The sequence below is a fragment of the Cebidichthys violaceus genome, unplaced genomic scaffold, assembly GCF_023349555.1.
Source record: "Cebidichthys violaceus isolate CVI_PGR_0920_01 unplaced genomic scaffold, fCebVio1.0.p SCAF_23, whole genome shotgun sequence".
In the NCBI taxonomy this organism is placed as follows: domain Eukaryota; kingdom Metazoa; phylum Chordata; class Actinopteri; order Perciformes; family Stichaeidae; genus Cebidichthys; species Cebidichthys violaceus.
Window position 1 is genome coordinate 137169 of NW_027176406.1, and position 18057 is coordinate 155225.

General features: G+C 39.7%; 1 protein-coding gene across 3 annotated transcripts; it reads right to left on the reverse strand.

The window, feature by feature from the left end:
* Window positions 1-1734: 1734 nt before the first annotated feature.
* On the reverse strand, window positions 1735-16056 carry syt5a (synaptotagmin Va). 3 transcript variants are annotated; one of them, XM_068718529.1, is made up of 10 exons: window positions 15929-16056; window positions 8389-8538; window positions 8019-8033; window positions 6006-6187; window positions 4564-4650; window positions 4257-4424; window positions 3926-4093; window positions 3672-3789; window positions 3387-3520; window positions 1735-3255 (listed from the first exon to the last, which is right to left on the reverse strand). In XM_068718529.1, the coding sequence occupies exons 2-10, from the start codon at window positions 8534-8536 to the stop codon at window positions 3046-3048; spliced, it is 1230 nt and encodes a 409-aa protein (XP_068574630.1). In that variant the 5' UTR covers window positions 8537-8538; window positions 15929-16056; the 3' UTR covers window positions 1735-3045. The 3 variants fall into 3 exon arrangements, with proteins under 3 accessions (XP_068574630.1, XP_068574629.1, XP_068574631.1); XM_068718528.1 differs by having other exon boundaries at window positions 8389-8541; XM_068718530.1 differs by lacking the exon at window positions 8019-8033 and having other exon boundaries at window positions 8389-8541.
* Window positions 16057-18057: the final 2001 nt, after the last annotated feature.

The following is an 18057-nucleotide window of genomic DNA, read 5'->3' on the forward strand; positions in this document are numbered from 1 at the left end:
TGAGCACTTACAGGAAATGAACCTTGTTTTGAGTGGTTTTCTGGCTTGTGTGGGGTTTATCTTGGTCTGGTTTAGGGTGTAAAATTTGGGACAGTTTGGGCCCAGAACACACCATCAGTAAAGTATGTATTTTGCAATATGATGAAGGTAGGAATTGGGTTTTTATTTCTACAAATGTAACTTCCATCGAGGTAGGGGGAAGCCATACGCCCACAAGGTTCAGTAGATGTGTTGGTACATAACTTGTTAAAATCGGGTAACCAAGTTAAATTTGGTAAACCAAATTTGAAGTAATGCTTGCAGTGTCATGTTGTCATAACATGATATATTATTAGAATATTGCAGTGAAGAGCTCCCTCAGGTGGGTAAACGCTGTCATCGCATCCTGATGAAACTGGAAACCCATCAGTTGGGTAAAAGGGTTTCACACATGTAAAAGAGGGTACTCTGTAGAATATAGTGTTTAATTATCAGTACATATGGTCAGCAATGGGTTGTTTTGGCCCAGTGTTGGTGCCTTATTTATATATTTCTATTGGGCTATTTTATTTTATATATATATTTTTATTTTGACCGAGTAATAATGTAATCAATGTTTAAACCACATTTTTGGGGGTATTCTAGAACAAATAAATACATTTAGTAATAACATCATCATATTTCTGTTGGGTCATGGATTGAAAAACAAAACAAAATCTAGTAAATTTATGACCTGAGTTTGAAAACAATATATGGTTATTTTGACCAAATGTTTTGTGGCATATGTCTTTAACTTCTTAAAATGTAATTATTGTCCAGTGCTGCAACTGTTTGTTTAAAAAACAACAACAAAAAAATCTCCTGGTAACTGGAATTTCAGTTACAAAATTTACTTTTTAGTTTCTGGATGTCATGAAGTTTACAGAAAAAAGAAATCTGATTTCCTTGTTTATTACCATTTAAAATGAAGTCTACAACAGATAGAACAACTGTGTAAAATAAATAACAACTGATGAGAAATTATGCCTCCTCATGAAACATAATTACAAATTCTTTGTAATCCCCCCCCCTCTCTTTAATTCCTGCCTCACATGTTTGGCTCACTGCGTGAGACAAGGACTAAAGAGGACAGACACACTGTTAATCCAGTCTTTCACTCACTGCATCGATTCAGGGCTCACACACACACACACACACACACACACACACACACACACACACACACTGACCTCACTGAGATCACATTTGGCAGCGAGCGCTACGTTGAATGTGAAGACCACAGTTTGTAGACAAAAAACCTCCACGTTCAAAATTGGATGACTGGGAAAAAACGGCAGCAATAATGACAGGGTGGAGGATCAGTTACCCTCAGAAAATGATTGTAAACGGTACAGTTATTCTGAGCGCTCGGATAACAAAACCCCTGATTGTATTATTATTATTATTATTATTATTACAATCCCATTCTGAGGCATAATACGTCATGCATAGTTTATGGTTCAAATAGATCTTTCTTTAGTTCTTTAACCCTCAATGACTCATTTAACTGATTCTGCTGGTGTGTGTGTGTGTGTGTGTGTGTGTGTGTGTGTGTGTGTGTGTGTGTGTGTGTGTGTGTGCATGAATGAACGCGAGAGAGACTTTCTGCTTGTGTGATGCAAATGAAAGGATATCATGTTGGCACATGAGGGTATCATAGCGTGTTTGCATTCAAATCCATCCGTCCGTCAGACCAACTGTCATTGTTTGGAAACGCTTTATTTGTTCAGCTATTTATTTACAATGACATTGCAAGTATTGAAAGTCGAAACAGCGTTCCATTTTTTTTTTTAAATGATATGCAACACACGCACACACACACACACACACACACACACACACACACACACACACACACACACACACACACACACACAAACATCAATATGTGCACTCACCACACACTCCAAACAGGATCTCCACTCATTCAAACACAAGCACGGACGGAGAGACGGACCAATAATCAGCAGGAATACGTGACTGAATACAATGCGTTTCACAGGAAAAGTTCTGATGGTTTGGAAGATAAGAGCTCATCGGGGTAGACAAGAGGAAAACATGAGGGAAAAGGGAACTTAAAGAAGAAAACACACACCTCAGCTCTGCAGACAGCAGTTTAAAGTTACTCCGACAGAAAGAATGTGTGGGTTTTTCTATTTCTTCACTATAGTATCAAAATGTATTTGACAATACTACAGTGTACCTATGCTGTAAAAAGATTGTTTTAACATTGAGACAACCAGGGCATTGATTACATGACAGAAGGTGTGGCTCATCAAAATAAAGGTGATACATAATGGTAATAATTATTATTATTATTAAAGGGGCACTCCATCATTATTACACATGAAGATCAGAGAACTCTCCGCCAGTGGAAACAGTTAACCATATAATGTTGTCTTTAACAGAAAGCCTGTCTTATGAACAAGGGTCACTGAGTTTGAAAGATTAAGACATTCACCAGGCAGGAAGGGCATAAAGTAAGACTATCAAAGACAATCACGCTGCATTATGGGAGGTGTAGTATCCAGGGTGTTTTGTCAGGATGTCCTTCTTTGATTTTTACTTTATTTTTTTTGTATCTGTCTCTTGAGGGTCTCCCAAATTTATGGAATGCAAAACTAAATTGCTGGAGAACCCTTCTGATGTATTCATAAATGATTTAACTAGTAAGTGTAGCTTTTCAGTGTATGCATGAGCCAATGCACAAACATTTAGCTGCATCGTGATTACTGCATCAATTTGAGCGGGTTGCAAGTACACATTATGTGTTTGTGTAAATTTCTTTAGTATGTAGACAAAATGTTAATACAATAAATAAATATAAAGCACACATGCGATCCCCAAATGAAAATTCACAAAAAGAAACAAAGTGAAGCACATTTAAGATTACGATCCGAGTGAGAGGTCATTTCATAAAACATACAGGGGTTTTGTTTCAAAAGAAAGGATTCCCCTCATATGCAGATGATGGTGTATACATATGTGTGTGTGTGTGTGTGTGTGTGAGAGTGTGTGTGTGTGTGTTTAGCGGATGGGGGCCTTCAGAGCAGCATCCACCTCCTCCTCCATCTGCAGGGTGTGCCACTGGGCCACTGGACGCCTGGGATTGGCCAGCATGTCTGACCAGTGGCGCAACCCGACACCCGAGGCGCCGTAGCCGATCCAGCACTTGCCGATGGCGTCATTGCTGCCCAGCTTGTCGTAGTCGTATACAGTGATCAACACTTGGACTTTCTGTCAGTGGAGAAAGCAGAGGAGGAGAGAGTTAGACCACATTGTTCCATGTATTTGAAGTATAGGCCGATAAGTAGGAGGAAATTGCTCTTCCGTGCTGGAGGAACGTGCTCCCTGTATTGTGTACGAACCTGGATCTGGGAGAAGGGGATCTCAAAGCTAAAGCTCTCATTGAAGTAAGGATTCAGAGTGTTTTGTTTGACTGACGTCTTCTTCTTCTTCAGTCGCTTCCCATTGTGCTGCAGCACCACCTTGACAAAGGGATCTGAGAGAGAGAGACACGACATCAGACAGGGGATCAGAAGAGCCGGCAGGAAACCCCTAACCGCCATCCATTACCTTTCTTTAGTACAAGCATGCGTGTGTGTGCGTGTGTGTGTGTGTGTGTGTGTGTGTGTGTGTGTGTGTGTGTTCACCTGACAGTCCTCCAACATCCATCTTCTTCAGGTTCTTGGCTTCCATGATGTTGACCGTTAGCTTACCGGCCGTGGGGACGTAACGAAGGGAGATGCAGACGTCACCCAGCTTCTCTTGCTGTCGGGGGACATGACATGATGGATGAGTTGTCACGCTGCTTTGATTGCTTTAAACTATGCGAATGCTAATGTTAGATAATTCATTGTATGTTTCAGTGGTTGCCCCCCCCCCCAAAAAAAAAAAAATCATGTACCTCCTCTTTCTCCCCTCCAACCAGATCCTTCCATTCTTGTATTGGCTGGGCGAGGTCTATGCTGTTCATGGCGATCTTGATCTCGCCGATGACGTCGTGTTTACCGAAACGGTCAAAGTCAAACACCTGCAGCACCAAAGTCTGACCACCCAACTCACTGTAGGGTATCTGAGGGAGTATAGACACAAATGGTTAACTCTAAAGTGCTTTAGACGCGTTGATGTTCATGCTGGATCGTTTCAAAAAACGATACTAATAATGTGATCAACGGTTTCCTTGTAATGTCTTCTGTTCAACACGGTCTCTCTCTCTCCAGTATCGCTGCACAGACCTTAAAGGTGAAGGTCTCATTGAAGACGGGACAGAGGTTCTTGCGCTGGACTTTGGTCTCAAACTTCTTCTTCTTGTCCGGCAGCATGTAGACTTTGACGTAGGGATCTGAGCTCCCGCCGACGTCCATGGCAGCGAGGTCCTGTGCCTGGAGGATGCCGACTATCAGCTGGAGAAGGAGGTGGAAACAAGTTAGACCGGGGTCCCAAATCATGAGGTGGAGCTTAACTTTTTGTTTCTGTGTTTCTCTCAGAGGTTGGATATTGGTGTGTGTATGCTTGCAAAATACTATGGGCAGGCGTGTGTACCTGGTTATCAGTGAAGTTATAGTCCAGAGAGTACTCCAGTTTGCCTAAGTTCTCCTTCTCCTCCTCTTCCTTCCCATCCTCTCCCTCCTGGAAGACATGCAGCGTGGTTAGCGGTTAACAGACAATGTTATTAAGCTAACACGCTCCCGGGATATTCTGCCGTCTCTGCGGAGCGCTGTGATTCCTGCTTTAAGGCACATATATTCAGCTCTAAAGGAGTCAACGTTGACCATACAGTGAAAAAAGACTCGGTTAAGAGTTTCAAATATTTTAAAGAGGCCTTGGTCTCAAACATACCTTGTGGAGTTTTGAGGCAAGGTTTTTATGATTGAGATTTGTTCTCAAAGTGTTCAGTGTTCAGTATTACTTTTGTTTGTTTCCAAGAAAACTCCAAAAGGCACCTTTAAGGTTCCACTGTGGTTTTCCCCCATACCCCGTGAAGATCATACTCACGATTATCACGAACAAACATCAGGCGTAAAAGCATAGATAAAAAGATACAGATCATTTTATCCTTTTAGTTTTCCAACATGTAAAGTTTCAACTTAATTCTGTTTTCTATATTGATGCTTGTTACCACAAGCTTTGCCGGTCAAAAGGGAACAGCAGCTGTGACTCCGTCATCCCTTTTGGCTTTTGTGCCCAGTTTAAGCTGTCAATTCGTCCATTACTAGTCTCAACCTGGATGAAAGCCAAACAGCTGTGGACAGTGCAGCTCTTACTGCTGCTACCTCCATCTGTTGGCCTGTGGAGAGTGTGGTCAGCCATTGTACATCAGTTGCATCTTTTGACCTGCCGTTAAAGGAGTAGTTCAACATTTTGAGAAACATGCTTATTCGCTTTCTTGCCGAGAGTTATACGAGAAGATCAACGCTACACTCATGTCCGTAGATTAAATACGACGCTACTGCAAGCAGCTGGTTAGCTTAGCTTAGCATAAAGACTCGGGGGTGGGTGAGGAAACCGCTAGCCTGGCTCTGTCTGAAGGTAGCAAAATCCGCAAACTAGCACCAGTATTTTTTACATTTAGACAGATCCAGTCTATCGCTTTCTTTTTTTCCTCTCAGTTTTTATGCTAAGCTAAGCTAACCAACTGCTAGCTGCAGCTATATTTATCCTAAACGCATGAGAGTGGAATCAATCTTCTCATCTTACTCTCTGCAGGAAGGAGAACAAGCGTATTTCCCACGTGAAACTATACCTTTAAAACAAACAATAGGAACTCTAGTCCCCACAATGTTTGCCTATAATTTAAATTATGAATAACTTACTTCAATTGTTGAATTTTAGACCAGCTGAATAACTGAAACCACAGAAACTCTGCTTACTTGAGAAAATCTGTAAATATTTGACAAAATTCTTCTGCAACTGCATTGGTAGCAGAATTACCGTGGGACATCTCAGGAGCACACAGGACATGACCCCTCTGATCCTTCTCTCACCTTCTTGTCCTCTCCATCCTCTCCATCCTTATCCTTCTTCCTGCGCCCTCGTCCTCCCTTCCTCTCACGGACCTTCTTGGGCTTCTTTCCCTTGTTGCAGCACTTCTTGTAGATGCAGAATCCCATGCAGGCGATAAGGGCGAGGACCACGACCACAATGGCTCCCACCGCCCACATGGGCACTGGAAGAAGGAGGCAGAAGACAGGCATGCAAAGTCATCAGATGTGGAAAAGGTGACAAGGACACACTATTTTTATTTTTATTGCACACTGACAATCTTTACCAACACTGACTGAAGTATCATTTTCACTGTCAACTTTGGTGAACCATTTTTATTTTATAAAAATAAGGAACATTTCAAACACTTCTGTAGCACACTGAACAAACACTTTCCCAAAAGGCTGCAGCTCACAATAGGCTATTAACCTGTTAGCATTTATTATGCAATGAAATTGAAAATACTGAAATGCATAGAATTATTAAAAGAATAAATGAAACGTGTGCGTTAGGAGGAGCTTCACTGAAGTTAATTCCACCATGGCTATATGCCAAATGCCCATTACTTCTGTAATTGCTTCATCCTGTTCTTTTTTTGCGTATCAAGGTTCGTCTTTCTTTGTCCCGGTGATATCTGGGTAATGCAGTCAATCGTATGTTAGCATGTTGGATGTGTTAACATTCACATTAACCCACGCCAAAACAACCACCTCAACTCTCTCTCTCTCGTGCTGTTAAAGCCAGAGGCGGGGCTTCCAGCTCCGACGTTTTCATTTGCTCTCGCCAAAGTGTGACTGACTCGCACACCAATCAGCTTCTCGTGCTAAGCTAAGCACCTTAGCTACAGCTTACAGGTAAATGTTTCTAAAGTGTGAGATTGGTGTCATGCAAAAACCTCCCATGGTTGTAAATATGTTAAAAAGGCTATATGGATTGGTCACTGTTGATTGGCCATCACTAGTCCAGTCTGAAGTATTTAAATGATTAGCATAGGATTTTGGACCGTTCCTGGCTCCAAGAGGATACATTCTATAATAATTAAATGTTTTGAAACGTCAAATACTTTGATTTATGACCAAATGCCTGCAAAAATAATGTAATTCCCATCAGCACTAACTAAACCCTAAACACAAAGATGTACTTAGTGTTTAGTGCTAGTTAGGGAATAGTAGTACGCTAACCTAAGACAGTGAGCATGGTAAACCTGCTTTTCATTAGCATGTTAGCATTTTCATAGTGAACCTGTTAGCATACTGAGGTTAGCATGGCTGACCTGTTTGATGCTCAAACCTGCAATAACTGATGTTTTGGCCACTTCAGGGCAGCAGAAACATGTTGTGAACACAATGTCACATCGTCACCTTTTAAGTTCACATAGTGAACGTGTCAGAACACAGTTGCTCATTTACACACCTTTCAGATACGGAGTTAAATTAGAATTAATTTGGAGTTGTGTTGCTGTTCACCTTGTGAATCTACGTCCAATATTCACTCTCTTTGCTTTGTTTTTGGTCTCTGCCAACTCCTCGTTAGCTGCTGAATGCTCCACTATGTTCACCAGCTAATTGAATCTGTCTGCTGTTTGGTGCTGAGCATCAAACCTGCTATAAGGATAAAAGCGATGCTACAAGAGCGCTGAGAGGGGAGCTGCAGATTTGTTTATCAATTCTCTGTAGTTCACTATGAGCGACCCTTTTTCGCATTGTCATTTGATACATTGTTATTGTACAAATATTGATTATTTTCGCTCTAATGCCTGATGTATCTTTCCATGTATACTGTTGCATGTTACTCATCCATAATTATACAATTAACTTGACTGCTGACCTTATCTTATGATTAGTAATTTTACATTTTTATTATTCCAAACTTTTTTTTAGCTAGTGAAGGATGTGTCTCCATAATTCCATAACACTTCTCTACTATAACTTTGGTTGAACAGTCAGTGCGGAGCTGTTTCTTTTGCCACCTGTAGAAGAAAAGCTTGAATGGTACAAGAAGCGAGATGGACTTACTCTTGAGTTTATGATCTTGAAGAGCAGAGCGGTCACATGAAGAAATGAGAGAGGACAGAATGAAGAAATGAAAAACATGAGGATTAATAAGAAGATGACATGATGGCTAGATGATGGTATGCAGGTTATAGATTGATTTTTTTTGGTTTGTGTGTGTGTGTGTGGGTCTCTCAGGTTTATCTGCCGAACTGGCTTCAGTCTTTGACAGCCTATAGAACAACATTGAAATATAATTGCCACACAAGTACAGCTCATTTTCCTGTTTATCATTTATGTTCAATATAGGACATATTCTTCGAGAACGCACCAAATTGTTGTGTTTATTATATATACAGTATACATATATATGCAGTTGAGTGTGTTTGCTCACTTGGCAGGTGCGTGAGCTCATTGAAGAACTTGTTCTTCATGCTGGTGAACTGGTGGTTGGAGTGGTGCGAGGGAGGCGGTGGGCGCTCCTTCTCCTCCTCCTCGGCCGCCCTGCGGAGCCGTCCCCCGGCCACGCTGACCAATCGCATCGCTGCTGTGGGGAAATCGAAGGAGAGCAGACAACCATCGGTCAGCGAATTCGGAATCTCCAAATCAATTTTTTGAGACGTTAAACGACGCTTCCACAAAACACTCAACCCCGCAGAGCTGAAAACACATTTATTCTCTCTTCAGACGTGTCCTTCATTCAAACTTCACGCTATTTGACCTTTCACCTGGGCTTAATCTCTTTAATCCTCTCTCACTCGCCTCCCTCTCCTCCCTCCCTCCCACCAATTGTTCTCTAGTTTCAAGCATCTCACAAAGACGACAACAAACTATCCACATCGTGGACAACTGCTTTATTTTGATTTAGTTTGTACATTAAAAGAAGTAGAATCATGATGTAAAATTCCAGTGGTGAATGAAGTACTCAGCTCCTTTATTTTAGTTGAGGTAGTAATACCACAATGTAAAACTCTTGCATTCAAAATAACATCAAATCATGTTTAAATGTTGCAATGGAGCCGATTTTAACTGCTTTATACACGGCTGGGTAGTTTAATCTGTAACAGAGGACAGCTAATCAAATATTTGTAACATGTAACTATAGCCGTACAATATTATATAACGTAGTGGAGTAGAAGTATAATGTAGCATGAAATGGAATTACACAAGTAAAGTCAGGGGCCTTTAGAATTTTACTTGAATACAGTTCTTAAGTAAATACTTTAACCTACTAGCATACATTAGCATACTCTAGCCTACTTAAACAAACGTTTCAGTAGAAAGTAATTCAATGTTCAATGCATTGCTTTTTTGTGCTAATGTTGATCAGCTGAGAGGGAAAAAAAAAACAAACATTCATGTCAGCCTCCAACTTGTACTCACAGACTGGTTAGCTGTTTGGCTAACCAGTCAAGTAAAGTGTACATTATGTACAGAGCTTCAGCAAACTTTAGAGATACTTTACTTGAGTATTTTTATTATGTGCTATACTTTTACCATCAATATTCAAATTTAGTTTTTCTATGTGACGATATGAATACCAATCATGAGGTTAGCTCCAAAAATGACCTTTACATAACTACAAATCAGACCCACGCACTAATTTCAGGCTTTACAATTTACAATATTTCTCTTTTACATAAACACAAGAATTACCTTTCTCTGCCTCTCTTACGCCTCTCCCTCCTCTTTCCATTTGTCCTCCTCCTCTTCCTATGTTCATCCCTACTGCCCTAGTTGTTTCCTTCCTCCTCTCCTCCTCCTCAACCTTTCCTTCCTCCCTGCTTCCTTTGCATGATGACAGTGTGTCAAGAAAGGGTAAAACCTGAGCTCAGCAGCTCATTGCTTGCACATAATAATCCCTCCGACTTTGTGACAGCAAGGCCGGTGGATACGCACATACAGACCCACACGTACCCTGAGGACATCTCATTTGCTTTCATATTTTGACTGGTCACAGCAGGGAAAGCACATGGTGTTGCTAACGACATTAGCAATTGATATTCACACCTGTGCTTTTCCTGCTGTGGCATGTCAAAATGTCTTCTGCCTGATATAATTATTAAAGTCATTAGTTCCTGCTTTGTTCTATTTCCAAAACCCCATGTTCAGAGAGTTTATATCAGTTTAACCCTTTTAATGAGGCACACTGTGAATTCACCTTTTTTAAGATGCAGTCTTAAAAAGTGTATAAAGTGCAACTAGAAAACTGGGTTTACCGTTTGCCAAATACTCCCTGCCTGTGATCGTAAAGTAAGCAATAAAGTAAGAAGAAATATCAGTTTCCGGTAATTATGACAATCTGTATTGTGCCCTGTTAAGAGGTCAGTTGTTGACATTTACACACACATCCATATGCCCCACCCGCAGTAGACATCCCTCTGTCGCTGCTCAGCGACGTAACAAGATTAATTGCCAAAGGTAATCCAAAAATCCCTCGGCTTAAACAAATTAAGGACAGTTTGCCTCTCCGCGGCTCCGCCCCTTTTCTCCGCCCATCGTCTCTCCTTCACCCCTCCCCTCTGTTGTCCCCCTCTGTCTGTTGTTCATCCTCCCTCGTGACAGCTGGAGTAGATAAAGACACGCTCAGATGTACACACACATCATATTTCCATAATGAGATGTGATTTAGGTGGCGAGCTGTGTTACATTGACCCTTTCATCTCCCTGGACTGCAGGAGCAGAGGATTAGAGAGGGAGACCTCAGTGTGTGAAGAGAGAGAGAGAGAGAGAGAGATGATAGATAGATAGAGAGATAAGTTACTCCCAACATGAGGGTTTGACTGATAAGGAATTGTTTTTTGTTTTCAATTCAGTAGTTGTAGTACTACTTTGTGCCTATATTGTAGGACGATCAAAATAGCATTGTCTCTTTCTGTCCATATTGGGAGTGAAATATTGTTCAATCTGATCATTTTCATGACCAATGATTATGCACCGTTGTCCACCCAGAACTGTCTGATTGTAAAAGCTCCTAAACACTATTTTTCATTGAAACACACATCAGCCATGAGATACATGAGGTTTTCGAAAGGAGCAGCCAATTTACAAAATAAAATACAGTTAAAAGAATGAAAATAGCCAATGACCTCAGGTAAATTAAAGTGAAAGCACAATTGATAACCCCAGTCTTAGCCTACTGGTGCTGTAAGTACTTTGGATAAAAGCACTGCGTCATTCTGCTGTCTCTGCAGGGGCTCTGTGTGTTGCATAATGACATTTTAGCTGAAGTTCAGAACACCCCAAAATCCGGATGATGACCACAGTTGTTATCTGGGCCACAGCAGATTTAGGCTGGACTGCTGCCAAATACTTAACATCAGTGAAACCTGGTCAGGTTGATTTAGTAATACGTGTCTCTGTCCAGATACTGCAGGATGAGGGAATCATGCTGATATGAAAAAAACTCCCAGAAAAAATACAATTTGGCCTCCAGGTTTATAGTTTTGGAAACCAATTATTGAGTAATATGTGGTGGGGCTGCTCTGGGGTAAAAAAAATGCTCCACAAACAACAGCAGAAACTGGTTTGAAGCAAAATTTGGAGGATTTATAAGTTCTAGAAAGCGAAGGCTAGTATATAAAGTGATTAACAGCTAACGCGGTGGACAAACGGTCTTTAGAAATCTTGTCCACAGAGACATGGTTTGTCACAATATGACAACAGCCCTTTATATTAACATGCTGTAGGAAAGAACAATGTCTGTCATATTGAACAAAAGTCACATCATCAACAATAAAACGTCAGTCATTGTGTGGCAAAGAACCACCAACGCTTGCAATGTAACAGCACACAAAGCTGAGAGAATAAGTTATGGATGAAAATTCAATTATTATTTAATTGACAAAAGAAAACATAAAAATAAATACTTTGTCTTTTATCTTCTAGCCCCGAACACAGACTACAGTGGTCTAAACATATTCAGCGAGAGACATTTCACTGGTTAAAGCACTGAGAATGTTCACTTCTGACCTTTAGGAGCAAGTCACAGTACAGTGAGCAAATCTTAGCTTGATTGGAAGCTTTCAGCAACATCTCAGTCTTTATATCTTACATCACTTAGTGCAAAACCAAAATGTCGTTCCTGAAGGAGCAAGAGAGCACTGCACTTTGTGTTTAGTGCTAATTGTTGTTGAGAGCATATGGCCATGCTAGCATTAGCATTTAGCTCAAACCACCGTGAGTTCCACATTGTCTCCAAAAGCCAAATAGTGGGAAATATACTACTGTGAACACAGAGGAAGGCATGATACAAAATGTGTCACGTGTGTGTTATCTGAATCAGGTCATTTCAATACTCAATACTAGAAATACTGTCTTCAATAGTGTGTTATTTATAGTGTGTATCTTCAATAGTGTGTTATTTGTTTAAATTTGCTAATTTGTAATTTGTCTAATCGTTAGGTTGAGAGCTGAAACAATAGTCAATTAATCAATCATCAGAAAATGAAATGCAACTATTTTGATAATCAATTAATGATCAATTAATCATGTAGGTAATGTTTCAAGCAAAATGCCCCCACCCCCAGAAAATAATCAGCAGATAAATCAATAATGATGAGAATAGTTTGCATACTAGTGTATACTTAAACTGTTTGTGATTTACTGTGATCAAGTGTTACAATATGATTTTGAAGTACATTTGAGCATAAATGTCCAGTATATAAGGCCTCATGTCACCTTGAATATTTCAGCCATAGTAGTTTGAGCTGAATCTTAACCAGATCTTGCATTGTATTGTTTTTTTAAGGCTCTCTGGTATGATCTCCTCAGTGGTGGAAGACGTATTCATAAGTATTCCTTTACATAAGTAAAAGTACCAATACCGCTATGTGAAAATACTTCAACAAGTAAAAGTCCTGCATGACAAATCCTACATAAAGTACTTGTTTGGCCCCTCTAACTGATATATTTTTATATATGACATCAACAATGATATATACTGAAGCACAGGGTTGGACTGTTTTAGCTGCCAGAGGTGGAGCTAGTTCCAACCACTTCATAAATAGTTTTATAGGGACACCAGATATACGTGAGTGGTCGTGAGAAGATTTATGGGAGAGGAAAAAGAAAAAATACAAGTTTGCAAGTTTGGGACTTTTTATGTAATCTTTGTTTTTTTTAATTAATTAATTAATTCATTGAAATTAAACCACGGGAGAAGTTTAGAGGAAAAATATATATTTAATGGAGATGTTAATAACTCTGAAAAATAAATCTGAAATGTGACCCCAACTCTACAGCTTGACGTCAGAAGCCATAAAGATTGGAAACCACTTTAGTCTTTAAAATTCTGTATTATTTAAAAAAGCTTATTATATTATCCATTTCTTCATCTAAAAATAGCAAGTAACTAAAGCTGTCAAATAAATGTAGTGGAGTACAAAGTACAAAATTCCCCTCGTGGAAGTAAAAAGGAAAATAACGGAAATATTCAAGGGATGTACTTGAACAAATGTACTTAGTTACTTTCCACCACTGATCTCCATGAGACAGGTTGGAGGTGAACAGCCGGTGGAGGGATTTTGTCAGTCTCAAAGCTCACGGCTCTGAACTAAACTCGAGGCGCCATTAGGCGTCTGACACACTGCACGACTATATGCCCACAATAGCAACTTTGGCATTTGTTGACAACTTCAAATATCAAAACCAAGCCATTATATTATTAGCAGTGTGAAGAAAAGGACTAATACAAAGGTGTTTTATTTTTGAGGCAAACAACGTAAACCCAAACGACGTTAGGGTCAATATTAACATAATATTGCTGCATTCAGAACGTACGTTGTAGCCCGAATTACATCTTATAATGCAGGTCTGAAAGACAAGACAATGTTCCTGTTTAAAAATGTAGAAAAGGGGTTTAATTAACTAACTTAATTAGTTTTGTTTTGTGTTTTTGGAGAGGGGAGGGGCTCCTACCAACAAGGAGTGAGCATTTTAATTCTTCTTCTTTTCAAATTTTATTTGAATATCTTAAAGGAACAGTGTGTAACATTTGGGAGGATTTATTGGAAGATATTGAATATAATATTCATAACAATTTTGTTTAATCACCCGAAACTAAGAATGGTGTTTTCCTCAGCTTAGAAAAAGCCATTTATATCTACGTAGGGAGCGGGTCGTCCGCCATCTTGCGCCGCCATGTTTCTACAGCAGCCCAGAAAGGACACTGCTCTGGCGAGAGCCTTACGCGTTTCTACATTATCCGAAGGAAGGGATCCGAAACTCCGTATTAAACGGGCCGCGGTGCTAATTTATTAAAGATGGTAGTATTGATATCGTACTGCAACTCGCATCTGCAGAGTCTCATCCACCGCCGCTTTGTTTACATGAGCACAGCAGCACGATCGGCCAGAGGAAAGATACTGACGACGAGTGATTTGCAACCGGCCAAAAAACACTAGATGCCACTAAAACCAACACACCGTTCATTTAATTAGGGTTTAGACAATTCGCAAAGCAGTTAGAGCTGCGTTCTGTGTATGAATGGTACTGTAGAAATAAAGTTTATTATTATAATATTGATTTTATTTATTTAATTTATTCTGTTAATTTTGAACTTCTTTTAAAGAGATACAGCTAGGTGATCCATCATATTAGTTTAAATAAATAGTTTTAGACATTTTGGGAAATACATTTATTCGCTTCCTTGCTTCCTTGAGTTGGATGAGAAGATGGATACTCCCATGTCGGAATCAGGAGGACTGCTTTTGTCCACATTTGGCAGGTTTTTAAAAATATTGTGAAAACAATATTACCAAACAAGCTGTCATTTTACGGTAAAACGCTGACACTAAATTAAATACATTTTGTTATGTCCACTCACTCATACAACTGACTTATTTAATTTGAGAAATATTTTATTGACATGGAGTTGTATCCAATTGTTGTTAGAGATAAGGGAGGAGCTACCTTGACGTCATCATCATCAACATTGACGTGAGGATTGGTATATTTGGTTGTATGAATACAGTCCTTATAGGTTGCGATAGTCTATTTATCTAAAATGTTACCTTAGGTTATTTGATAAAGCTTAGTGTGCTTATGTGTTTTCTACTGCGCATGTGATGCTTCTACGGTGTCTTAAAATCTGATCTGGCAACACTGCAGGAGAGAGGTATCACACTTCTTATTTCATTCTTGGCAAGAAAGTGAATAAGCATATCTCCTAACATGATAAACTTTTCCCTTAGTTTACTATTTGCTGTAGATCTGAAAAACGCCCAAAAACATCACTAGACTCATCCCTCCAACATCAAGCTGATGGATCTAAAGGTTATACTACCGGACACAATGTCAACAAACTTCATATATGCTGTAGAGGTAAACATCAGTACTGTGGAGGTGTATTGGGATTGCGCGTGAACACAGATTCTGTAAATAGACTTGTATTAGCCTCCCTTAATCCACTTAAACTAATCTCTGCCAGGTTTGGAAAACATCCTCCACTCTGCGTAAAATCAAATGTTTCTCTCATGCGGGAACCTTCCCAGCAAAGTGCATTAATCAAATGACATAAAGATTAGCATTAGAGTATCAAATCCAATAAATCGACATTAACCTTCTGCTCGCTGGGAGCATAGCTGCTTCTTAACAGATTCATGGCATGACTGAAATACACAGAGAAAGGAAAAGGGGGGAAATAAACTGCAGCTGAAATTAGTCCTGAATGGATCTACTGAACATTCATCATTTTTCATGATTGTCACTTTAATGTAAGAGCACCAAAGATTTGTTGTTTCCAGCTTATTAAATGCAATGGCTCGCTTGCGTTTCTTCTTTTTTTTCCATTCACTGTGAATTGAACACCTTAATGCGTTTGACAGTTTGTCTGGAATAAGCTATTTTAAAACAAATCATTTAGCTATTGTAACAAATGAACTGTTAACTTTAAATAAACTGTAATTACAAAGTGAAAACAGAATGCAACTCACCTTATTTAGTGCCGGTCCCTCTCGGTTCTTTTGGCTTTTATTTTATTTATTGTTCTGCATCCAAATGTGCTCTTGATAAATCCACCACCACTGACTGATGAGAAGTGTTGCACACAACTCCCCCCTCTCTCTCCCCCTCCCCCATCTGTGTTAATCTCCACAATATCCCTCACTGCCAACTACTTACGGCCCACCTACGCTGCAGACAACTCTTTAAGAACCAGTTCATCTAGCGCTGTCCCTTTAAATCTGATCTCTGGCAAAATCATTAAGACGATTTTACAACGTTCTCGTACAACTTTAAGATATTCGGCACTCTGTTTAATAAGCGAATTAAATATGAATTGGAGAGACTTGCATTGCAGTAGGTGAAATCATTGGAGATTGAGATTTACAAACTCAAAAGCTACAATCTAAACATGTTAAAAGTTTCCATATTTTACAATGTTCTTGCTCTCCCCTCCCTGTCCCCCTTGTGACTCCTAATAGGCTGAACCAGTAGAGGGACGCAGAGTCTTATTTCAAATTACAAATAGGGATGAAATTTGACCATTTAATGATTTAAAATGATTGCATATTCCAAAAAATTGGCGGAATAAAAGAGACCCTGAGTCAAAATCCCCAGTGGTTGTCGCTTGAAGACGTTTGTAGTAGTTTGTAGTAGTTGGAAGTAGTTCAGCGCTTTCAGTGAAGTTGCCCTGCAGGCTTCAGCACCCTGGACAGCAAACAACCCAACGAAGGGTGCGGACTGAGCCTATTGAATTAGGTTTCACTTTCACTTCTGTTGACATGTTCGTGCTTGTTTGAACAGATGTATTGATAAAATATTGGCTTTTTTTTTAACTCCCAAATGTTTTATTGCACTAACGAGCGTCGTCAACTCGAGTCATCTTCACTTCATCTTCACTTCATCTTCACTTCATCTGGTTCACTGAACTGTGTGTGAAGCTGAGCAGCTCAGCCCGACAGAGACGTGCGCTGCAGCGTGGAAATAGATTACACCGAAACAAAAAGTACTGAAAAAAACAAAAAGCACCAGTGATGTCAGGGCTCATCAATACTCCGGTCTTTAATAATGTAGCACCGCGGCTCGTTAAATACAGAGTTTCGGTCTGCGTCGTGATGAGTTTGTCTGCTCCAGGCTGCTGTAGAAACATAGCGGACCCCAGAGAAGAGGACTTGCTCCCCATGTAGGTAGAAATGGCTTTTACCTGTTGAAAAAAGCTAAACAATTACTTTTTTCTTTTCTTTCTTTGACATGCTATACTGGGACTTTTTATGACACATATGACTTATTTCGTCATGCTATACTGGGACTTTTTTCGACGTGCTATACTATGACTTTTTTATGACTTTCTTTGACTTTTTTGGACAAGCTTTGCTATGGGTACATCACAAGTCTCCTAATTGCATCCCCATTTCCCTCACTTGTGTAATTTCCTTGTGGCTTAGTCCAAGGAAACCATGCGAAGAGAGAGGAAACAAGGAAATATGTTTTAACGGAAATGAGACGTCCTTTCCTCAGTTGCATCACGTGAAGCCACATCTGTTTCTGATGACGGCTGGATCAGCTGTCAGTCGACTTTCACAGCTGGAGAGAGTTTTGACGGAGTTTGAGTCTGTACACATGTGAACTGTACCTATAAAGACACAGTAATCGTCTCTGTAGCCTGTTAAACTGCATTGAGTATTTATACTGTGTTTTGTGTCCTGTTTATATGCACAGGACCAATTTCTACCGGCGGAATGCGGTTGTCTCATGTTTGTGTCTCTATGTTTTGAAAGTCTGATTGTGAAGTCATTATGGAATAACCCAGAATATGATTGTGCTTTCTTTGGAACACTGGAATTCATTTATTAGGCTCCATGTTTTGGGATGATATAACTCATCAAAACCGACGTGCAGGAATTATCATTCCCACATGACTGAATGAAATGATGATAAATTATGTAAAATGTGTTTCGTCTCTCCAGCTCTCTGACTTTACTTGTATCCATAATAAAAGTTATTGAGGGAAATATGAGATCATGAAAAGACAAAACTTTCTAGTAAATGAAGAAAGTTGTTTCTGGTTTTGTTGTTCAGACCTACAATGAACATATATTTAAATCAAGTAGTGAAATCAGAA

Excerpts from the sequence above, each read along its gene's own strand:
- syt5a (XM_068718529.1), bottom strand. The coding sequence starts at position 8,536 with ATGCGATTGGTCAGCGTGGCCGGGGGACGGCTCCGCAGGGCGGCCGAG. Across the intron at positions 4,651-6,005 it reads AGGATGGAGAGGACAAGAAG|GAGGGAGAGGATGGGAAGGA; the intron begins GTGAGAGAAGGA and ends CATGTCTTCCAG. Across the intron at positions 4,094-4,256 it reads ATGAGACCTTCACCTTTAAG|ATACCCTACAGTGAGTTGGG; the intron begins GTCTGTGCAGCG and ends ATACTCCCTCAG.